This window comes from Castor canadensis, chromosome 18, assembly GCF_047511655.1.
Source record: "Castor canadensis chromosome 18, mCasCan1.hap1v2, whole genome shotgun sequence".
NCBI classification, from domain to species: domain Eukaryota; kingdom Metazoa; phylum Chordata; class Mammalia; order Rodentia; family Castoridae; genus Castor; species Castor canadensis.
The window spans coordinates 2581451-2590998 of record NC_133403.1 but is presented as its reverse complement, the minus strand read 5'-3'; the positions used below and the strand labels follow the sequence as shown (position 1 = coordinate 2590998).

Genomic DNA, 9548 nt, shown 5'->3' with positions numbered 1-9548 from the left:
AGATTCAGCTCCCTTCCTGCTGTACCTCTGAGACCCTGGGCCTGGCCTCCCCCAGGCTCAGAAGACCCCAAGCCAGCTGCAGCCCTGGTCCTGGTCTGCACTGGGCAGCTGCACCCTCCTCACCCTCGCCCCACTGTCCCTCATGGATGTCGTGAGAAGACAGGTGAGGAAACTTCCAGATGTTTAGAAAGTCTGTCTGTCCTGGTGGTGGCTTGGCTGTATTTCCCCTGCTGGCATTCTCAACTCCATCCTCCAGCTCCTGGCCAAGTCGAGGTACAGATGGGGCTGGGATGAGACAAAGTCCTCTTCGGGGTGATCCATGCTTACAGCCCTTCGCCCTTGGGGACCAGTGGAGGCTCACCCGGCCAGGCAGAGGGTGTGCAGTGTGGCTGTGCTGGAGCCCAAGGACTCCGTCTGCCATCCCAACCCCAGCAGAATTTGCAAACCCGGTGTCTCCCGTGCTGAGCTGGTGCCAAGCACTTTGGATGGCACCCTTCAGGCAGGGATGGCAGCTGTGTCTCTGGCCTTGATAGTGCAGAGAAGTAGGAGGCCCAGGAGTGCAGGCTCTGAGTTGGGAGAGCAGCGTGCCCTGTCTCTTAGCACTGATTGTGCTGGGCTATACCAGCTCCTCAGCCCAGGGGGTGGCCTGGGGCCTCCCACAGTTCTGCCCAGAGGACCGCCCTGGCCATCGGGAAGATCACACAGGCCGCTCAGGCGACATGGGGCCTTCTAGTCCCAGCCTTGCTTCCCTCGGTTGGACTACGGTTCTGGATTCTAGGCTGAGGGCCTCCGGTGGGGGGCCCAGAAGGGCAGGGGCCTCAGAGCCACCTCAGATATACCTTGTCCTCTGTGAAGTTACGCCCTTCCTGAAACTCGCCTTTGAAGGTGAACCCAGGCCACACCTCAGGTTCCTCCCTGTGAAATGGGCAGCTACCTGGGAGAGGAGGGAGGTCTGGGCTTGGGTCCAAGGTCAGAGGAAGGGCCCTTGTGCTCTTCTCCAGGAAGAGCTTTCTGCTGCCACCTCTTCTGCCTTGGCAAACCTCAGGGCCCAGAGCTGGGGTTGGCTGTGTGGCCCTGGGCAGCTGCCCTCTGTGGGCACAGGGTGCCTCTTCTGCCTAAGGGACCACAGTAGTGACTGATCCTGGGGCTCCTGGGAAAATTGTTCAATTTCCCAGGAGCCCCTGGACAGTGGGAAGTTAGCGCTACCTACAGGCCAGGCAGGAGCACAGGAAGGGTAGAGGGGCTGAGGGTCATTCTCAGAGCCACCACCAGCTCTTTCACAGCCAGGCCACAGCTCCATGCAAGGCCCATGGAGAGAGGAGGGGTGGCCAGACGTCCAGGCCCTGCGGTTCCCATGGGTGGCAGCCCAGGGGGCCCGCTGCAGGTGGCGGAGGGCGGGGGGCCTCGTCTACTTCATGCCACTGCGCAGCACCTGGTTGGCCGCGATGAGCATGACGCTGATGATGAAGGCGATGGCGAAGGCGCAGATGAGACTCTTGCGCACGCACGTCTGGCGGATCTGCTGGTTGGAGCAGGCTGAGGCCACCCGCCGGGAGCACCAGGGAGAGACACACGGGATGAGGAGCTTTGATGGGCTCCATCCAGCAGGGAGAACGCGGGGCAAGGGGCTGGGGACAGGCAAGGGGGGCCACCCTCAGGGTCCCAGGGCCGCCACTCACTCTCCACGTCCACGGGGCACTCCTCGGCTGTGCCCAGGTGGCTCTCCTCCTCTGTCATGATGATGTTTTCTATGTCCTTCATGGACAGGTGCTCGCAGAAGGTGTCATACAGCAGCCGCTTCAGCTCGTCCACTGTGAGCTTCTGCATGTCACACTGGGGGGGGGACAGTGCTCTAGATCACCCCACCACAGTCCCCACACAGCACCACAGCCACCTGAGCCCCGTGAGAAGCCTCCAGGTTCCGAAAGACTGGAAACCAACACCTTGCTCCATTGCTCAACACCACGCCGCCCGGGGAGCCTGTGGCCTTTCGGAGGCAAGATGCCCAGTGGACAGAAGCCTGTAGTGGTCATCTCCCCTTCACAGTGTGGCCTAGCCATTCACAGACCCCATAACCCCTCTCCACAGTGTGCACAGCCCGAGTCAAGTCATACCTTCCAGAAGACGGTGTCAAAATCTGTGCCGTGGAACTTCTCTGGGATCCCTGAAGTGGAAAGCTTGGGTCCCAGAAGGGTCACAAACTCCTCAAAGTCCACCTGGCCATCACCTAGAATGGACAGAGGGCCAGTGTGTCAGGTTGGACTCCAACCTGAGCAGGGAGCCTGGGGCCCAAAGGGCTAGGATGAAGTCCTGCCTGCCAGATCTCAAACAGGCATCCCCCTCCCAGGCCTTGAGTTTCAGGCTCTGGGGTGATGCTGACGTCGCCAAGCGTGATGGGGGAAAGGCAGCGGTGGAGAGAGCAGGGGAGACCCTGCCAGCTCACTCAGAACCCTCCATGGCTCCCTATGGTCCATTGCTGAGCAACAGGAACGGGTATAGAACTCTACGTTCTCCACCGTACAGACAAGAAACAAGGCTCGGAAGAGGGCCACCTGCTCAGCTGTCACCTGCTCTCTGGAGGAGGAGGAGAGGGGTCCTGGTCCTTCCTAGGAGTTAATGACCAACACAATGACCATTTTGGGCAGCGGGAACTGGGATGTTTACTGTATCCTTTTTTTTTTTTTTCCTCATATTTTAGCATTGCTCAGCCTACAAGAGTGACAGGAGCAGTCTTTGACCCCGGTGTGGCCGGGACCATGAAACCCTCTGTGGTCTCGAATGCAGCCATAGCTGGCTGCAACCTGCTGTGGTCGTTAGTGTGGTTCTGAGCAGGGACAGGAGGCCCAGATTATGCTCAGCCTCAGTGGCTCAGGCCCTGGCCCGTTGCCCCACCCTCGGCCCCAGGAGACGAGTGAGGAAACTGAGGCAGGGGCAGTGCTCACCGTCCATGTCCAGACGCTGGATGATGACCTCCAGCTCCACCTCGTTGGGCATGTAGCCCAGTGAGCGCATGGCTGTCCCCAGCTCCTGCTTGGAGATGAAGCCATTACCATCTCGGTCGAACACCTTGAAGGCTTCGCGGATCTCTGGGGGACAAGGAGGGACAGAGCAAGCTGGGACCTCAGCTCCATCCCCAACAGCCATCCAGACCCCAGGAATCTGAGAATCCCATCCAGAGCTTGCACATCTGGCGACATGATCACAGGGTAGCCCCGAGATACACTTCTTGTGTCTGGGCAGGCAAACGTGTACCTGGCTCGCGACAGTGGCCGCCCTCGGGGTCTGTCTGAGCTTGCTGGACTCCCACAGCCTCTCCTGATGTGCTCACGACGACCCCGTGTGGTGGGCACAAGGAGAATGAGGTGGCTGCTGAAGGCCTCCCTGCCGGCCCCACTTCCTCCAGCATCCCCTGCACCTCCCCCCGCTGGGCTTTGTCCCCCAGCACAGCTGCTTAGCACCGGCCAGAACTCGCCTATGGCAGCCTCGGCTGCAGCCGCTGGGCTCAGACTGCCTCTCAGTGTGGAGGAAGACAAGTGCAATGGAACGGGCCCCACCAGGCCCAGATGGATCAGACGCCAGGGTTGTCTCCCTTTGTACCAAGGTGACTTCAGTGGGGAACAGTGCATTTGGCCAGGATCTCCATCTATGACCGTGGACCAGCCTCAGGCTTAGCCACAGCAGAACAGAACGATGTGAGGGGGACAAAGAGGACCTGTTGAAGGGTCCTAACTTCTCACAGTGGCTGTGTCTCTGCTGCTGTTCCTTCAGGGCTCCGGAGCCATGTCCCCCAAAGGGATAGATCTCAGTCCACTTGATCCAGCTGCCTGGGGACCTCTTTGTTCCTTGGTGGCCTCTTGGCTTTTTCCTAATTTGCTCCCTTGGGTGGAGTTTCACTAGCAGGCAGGGCAAGAGTGAGCGAGAGTGTGTGTGTAGACACACGTGTTGCCCTACAGGGCAGGCCCAAGAACAGGCCCAGAGAGGCCCAGTGGTCAGCCCAGCTCAGTGGGGACTCAGGAACAATGCTACCCGTTAGACTGGACCAGGGTCTGTGAGCTCTAAAACTGCTTGTAAGGCACTTTAAGAACACCCTCTGGTTTCCTGGGGACAAGGGAAGCCTGGGACAGCTTGCTGGCTCCACCACAGACTGGGGGCCACAGTCCACAGCAAGGTGGCACAGGCCCCCTCCCAGACTTTTCTTCCAGGTGCCCAGGGCTGGAGATCAGTCTCCCAGGAGGCAAAGACAGACATCAGTCTGCCACCTCAGGCAAGGCCCGACACTCTGGTCCCATCAATGTCCCCAGGGCCAGGGAAGCAGCTGGGCCAGGCCCAGGGGTTTCTGCAAATCCCGAACTCTGGGAACTCCAGGCCAGCGGCTGCAAGCATCTTCCTGGGTCCCCAAGGAAGTAGTCTCTCTGTGACTGGAGGTGTGTATGGCCTGGCAGCCATAGGGGAACTCACACAGACATGGCACACAGGTAGGTTTCTGGTCAGTGCTGTCACCCTCCTGGCCCAGTCATGGGCTCTGGCCACCCAACGTGTCCTGAACTCCAGCCCCAGAGGCCCTCTCTAGCCTGGTGAATTCTAAGACGGCTTCATCTCCTGACTTTAAATATGTGACTCCTTTTACCTGGAACCGTTATTCTTCCTGTTCCCGTAGTGAGCTGTGATGCAGCCTGGGTTCTCAGCTTGGACGGCTGGATCTCCTGGGGGCCCTCCTTGACCCTGGCTGACCTTGTCCCCTCCCCAGACCTGTTCTTCCCCCTCAATGGATTGTGAACTGAATGCTGTGAGAGCAGGTGACCAGGTAGAACAAGGCCAGTCACTCCAGGGCACATCAGTTAACTGATGGCGGGGACCACCCATTGGAGAAGCCAGAGAAGGGACTGAGCAGAAGCTCTGAGTCCAGAAACAACCCCACCAAGGGGACACATTTGCTGTCCCCTGCCCCGGCCAATAAGCAAGTAGAGGCTGAGGAGGCTGCCTGTCCCCTGGAGCCTGCCCCTGACGCTACAGACCACCCACAGAGGAAAGAAATGGGGCTGAAGGGAGGGGTGGTTTGGGGACCCAGGGCCACACACTGAACCCCTCCAAGTCCAAGGCCCACTTGGGAGCTCTCAAGGTAGGGTAAAAGAGTCCGAGAGGCACAGTGGGGCTACAGTGGCAGCCCCCTCTCCCCAAGGTTCAGGCTTCCCCTTCCATATTGGCAGGGGCCAGGGATGACTCCAGATTCCAGGACTGCCTCAGTTTCCCCAACTCCCTTCCCTGGAAGCCCTGAGGAAATGCACTGGACAAGAAGGGAGACCGGAGGGTAGGTCAATCTTGAGGTCCATGAGCAGACGGCAGGTCCGATGCAAGACCTGGTCCATCCCCCAAGCAGGGCTCACCTGCCGAGGCCACTGGGTAAATACACAGCTTGCCACCTCCCACATGAGTCCCTTCACCCATCGTCCTGGCACACCCAGCTTACACCACAGTCTGGAAGCCCTGTCCCAGCCCCGGCTGGCCCCATTTGCCCACAGAGGCTCAGTTTGGAGGCCACCTTCTCAGTTAGGGAGGCGTGACATAACACAGATGCAGGTTCAAATCCCGGCTCTTCTCCATCCTGGCTGAGTGACCTTGGGCAGGAGTTTGTGCTCCTGTACAATGGACTTGCTGGGATGATTAAGCAAGAAAATTAAGTGTTTGGCCAAGCCTGGCTCAGAGGTGAACACTGTAAATCAGCCCGTCTCAGAAGCAGAGGCGGGAAGGAGAGGGAGGACTGGGTGAACTTGGGACGCCAGGCGCCTGCTCAATGGCTGGGGCCAAGACCCAAGACCTGGGCCCAAGGCCTTTGTCTTTGCACCCAAGTGACCTGGACAAGGTACTTCTGTCTCTGAGCCTCGTCTGTGAAGTAGCTGTGACTCTTGCCCCGCAGCTGAGGCCTGGCTGGGAGAGGGGACTCCTCGACAGGGTGGGTGTCATGACTCCTCAACACTGTGTGCCATCAGCACCTATGGCTGGGTACATTTCCCCGAAAGCCTGTTCCCTTCCCTCCCCGAAAGGCCATAGGAAGCCTGCGTGCTCCTTCTTGGCATAGGGATGGACGCCTGGCCTGGGAATGGGGCTGGCAGGGCTGCCAGGTTTCCAGGCCGACACTGTCCCCCACCTGCCACCTCCAGCTGACCTTCCTTGATCCCCTCCCCAACCTGTGGAGTTGCGTCAGGGCCTGAGTGCCCCAAGGACGCCAGCGCTCTGTCAGAGCACCAGAGTCAAGGGGGACAGGGATGGAGGAAGGGGCAGCACCCGTCTCTGCAGTGGCTCCCACTCTGCGTTGTTGGCCCTGTGCCCCACCTCTCCGGCCTCCTTGAGAGGCACTGCTAGGCTTCAGCTGCAGGGACCAGGGGCAGGAAAGGGACTCCCCAGCCTTCACTGCCCTGAAAGCCACCCACTTGGCCCTCTGAACCCAGGCTCCACTGTCTGTACGGCAGACCAAGTGCCCTGGTGCGTGCCCAGCCTCAGGCACTCAGCCCACCAATGTCTCAGAACCAGCCTGCCTCCGTGCCTGGGCTCGGGTCAGAGAGGGGTGCATCCCAGCCACGGTGGGGCGCAGAGAGCAAAGGAACATGGGACAGCCCCTGTCGCCATCCACAGCTCCTCAGGGCCAGATGTAGCCCTGGCCCCCAGCTTAACCTTCTGGCCCAGCCTCTCCCTCCCTCGCCCTTCTCTTGCCCCTCCAGCCTCATGTTTCTGTACGATCCCCCTCTTCTGCCTCCCCTACTGATGTGTTTGATCCCCAACTCCTCACTGCCAGGCCCTGGGCTCAACCTCCTATTGCATCCTCTGCGACCAGAAGCCCTAGAGAGGGCAGTGCCACCCCCCTTTTACAGATGGGGAAAGAGAGGCTCAGAGAGGCAAGTGAGGGTGCAGAGACTGGAACCCAGAGTTGCCTGGCTGAGAAGCCTTCCGTTCAACCCTGCGCTCCAACCTCCTATCCGGGTCCTCGTCCCCACGCAGACCGGCCGCCCCCTGGATTTCTGCGGCAGGCAGGCAGACGTGTGATGTTTGCAGCATTTTCTCCCAGGCCACCCAGCTCCCTCTTCCTGGCACAGGTGGCTCCCCCACCGACGGCTTCCTTCCAGCAAAGGCCTGGGTCTTATCCAGAGGCAGGAGAACGAATGGGCACTGGCCCCCTGCACCAGGGCCCCTTTGCTACCCAAGGAGGAGGGGACAGGAGAGAGGCAGTGAGTTTGGTGCGATGGTGACTAACACCGCTGGAATCCTGCCAGCGTGTCCACTGGGTGGCCCAGGACACTGTCTGCCCTGTGGCCTGCTCACCACTGCCTGCTCATGTCCTCACAGCTTTCCTCAGCGTGTGTGCTCCAGGACTAGGGAATCAGGACAGAAGGGACCCAGTGAGGCCTGGAGCTGAGGGAGCATGGGGGTATGGCGAGCAAGGGGAAGGAATGAGGCAGAAGCTGCCTGGAGTGCAGGGGACAGGTCCACCCCCATCTGAGTGACCAGGAGGAAGGGCCACTGAAGGGCGAAATGTGGGGTGGCCCCAGGGTGGGAAAGGTGGAGAAAGACGGCCTATGCCCCATCCTTGCCCTCTCAACCCTCATCTTGTCCCCTCCTTTCCCTAGGCCCTAGAGGAGGCTCCAAACAGGGCGGGACCTGGATTTTGGGGGCGAATGCTAAGGTCAGATCAGGGGCCCCAGCGTCCTTGGCTCTTCTGGCACCTGAGGGTTGCACAGAGAGGATGTGGAGAGCGGGTGGCTCCTCCTGGCCTGTGGTGCAGTGGGCACCGGGGTGGCTGCCTTCCTTCTCCCCATCTTCCTGGCCACCCAGTCTGAGTCCCCCAGGATCTACCCCCCACCCGGGCTTGGGGATGAGGTGGACCTCCCTCTGGCTTCCTTCCCCTGGGCTCCCGCCATCATCCCTGCCTGCGCTGGCCTCTCAGCTGCACTCTGTAGGCCCCAGGGAATCCCAGATCTCAAAGATCCCCTCCACCCAAGGTACCCAGAGACAGGGTCACCCTCGGGGTGATTGCGGCCCCTCTGGGAAGCAGATCCTAAGAGGCCAAGACTCAGTCACCAGCCCAGAGCCCCCAAGTTCACTCCATATGGGGCCCCAGGAGGTCTGGGGGAGGGGAATCCTGAGCACCTCCCCCGGCTCAGCAGGGAAAGAGCTGGGCAGGGTCCCTGGTCCCCAAGACACTCAGTCGGAAACCCCAGCCTCTGCCCCTGCTCGGATCTCTCTGCGGTCCCCACTCATGTCTGAGAGGCAGAGGGACCTGGGGGACTCGGGGAGAGGAGGTTTGGGTCCTTGCCTCTTTGCCTTTCCTTCCAGGCTTGGCCGCCCAATCCGGCCACTTGTTGTCGCCACCGCCTCCCCGTCGCCTTGCCGGCGCTACAGGCTGGGGGTCTCCGGCAGGGGTGCGGGGCAGGGGGCTGGGGCCGCAGGAGGGGATGGGCAAGAGCCGAGCAGGGCAGTCGCCCTGTCCCCTTCTCCGGCTGCCCGAGTCGATTGGATTTTTAAAGCGACACGAGCGGAATGTCAATGCGAGCGCAGAGCCAGGGCGGGCGCCGCCGAGGGGATCGGGTTGCGGGTGCTCGGGCCGGGCGGGCGCAGGGGGCGCAGTTCCGACCCCCACGCGGGGCCGCCCGCCGCGTCGCCGCACCGCCACCGCCACCGCCACCGCCACCGCGGGCTGCGCGGCCCCGTGACCCCGCTGCGGGGCCCGGCAAGTTTCCGCAGCGCTGGGGGCCACGCGGGCAAGCAGCCGGGCTGCCCCAAAATCGGCCTTGGAGACGCCCCCAGACCCCCACCCCCGCGACATCCAGGGGTGCCGGCCGGTCCTGTCGCCGCGCAGCCGCTCCCTGGAGCCACCCACCTGGCGGCGGCACCTGCGATGCCCCCCGCGCCCGCGCCCCGCGCCCCGCGCCTCACCTGGGCGCACAGGTAGGGCGCGGCGGGCAGGGTCCCCGCGGCCACTCACCCTCCAGCTCGTCCTCGGGGATGTCCACGGGGCGCTGCTCCGACAGCAGGTTGGGCACGGTGTAGATGCCCCGGTACATCAACGCCGCCGTCACCGGGTGGAACGGCATCTTGGAGGCTCCGCGCCCGGCCGCCGCAAACTTTGAGGCCGGGGCTCATGGGCCGCCGGCGACCCCGGGGGCGACAGGAGCGGGCGGGGCGCGCGGCTGCGGAGGGCGGCGGTGGCGCTGAGGCTGGGGGGGGCGCCCTCCTTCCCCCCCCACCCCACCCTCGGAGGGGGTCTTAGCGCCCCCGCGCCCCGGGCCGCCCGGCCATGCCGCCCCCCACCCCCGTCCCTGGTCCCGATCGTCGCCGGGGCCCCGCGGGGGTGGCGGGGGCGGCGCCACCCGGGCCTCTCCGCGCCGGTGCCCCGCGCGCTCCGCGCTGCTCGTCCGCTCGCCCCGCTCTCGCCGCGTCTCCGGCTCCTCGCTCGCTCTCTCGCTCTCTCGCTCTCTCGCTCTCTCTCGCTCGCTCTGTGCAGCGCTAGCTGAGCTCCCCGCCTCCCCCGCCCGCCGCCCGCCCCCTCCGCTCCCCGC

General features: G+C 62.6%; 1 protein-coding gene across 1 annotated transcript; it reads right to left on the bottom strand.

The window, feature by feature from the left end:
- Positions 1–88: 88 nt before the first annotated feature.
- Cabp7 (calcium binding protein 7) lies at positions 89–9245 on the bottom strand. The gene is made up of 5 exons (XM_020156471.2): positions 8975–9245; positions 2943–3086; positions 2115–2227; positions 1680–1833; positions 89–1536 (listed from the first exon to the last, which is right to left on the bottom strand). The coding sequence occupies exons 1-5, from the start codon at positions 9081–9083 to the stop codon at positions 1409–1411; spliced, it is 648 nt and encodes a 215-aa protein (XP_020012060.1). The 5' UTR covers positions 9084–9245; the 3' UTR covers positions 89–1408.
- Between the last annotated feature and the right edge of the window lie 303 nt (positions 9246–9548).

Coding starts and splice junctions, on each gene's coding strand:
- Cabp7 (XM_020156471.2), bottom strand. CDS start 9,083: ATGCCGTTCCACCCGGTGACGGCGGCGTTGATGTACCGGGGCATCTAC. Junction 2,228..2,942: donor CCAGCGTCTGGACATGGACG/GTGAGCACTGCC, acceptor TGTCCATTCTAG/GTGATGGCCAGGTGGACTTT. Junction 1,537..1,679: donor GTGCCCCGTGGACGTGGAGA/GTGAGTGGCGGC, acceptor GGGTGGCCTCAG/CCTGCTCCAACCAGCAGATC.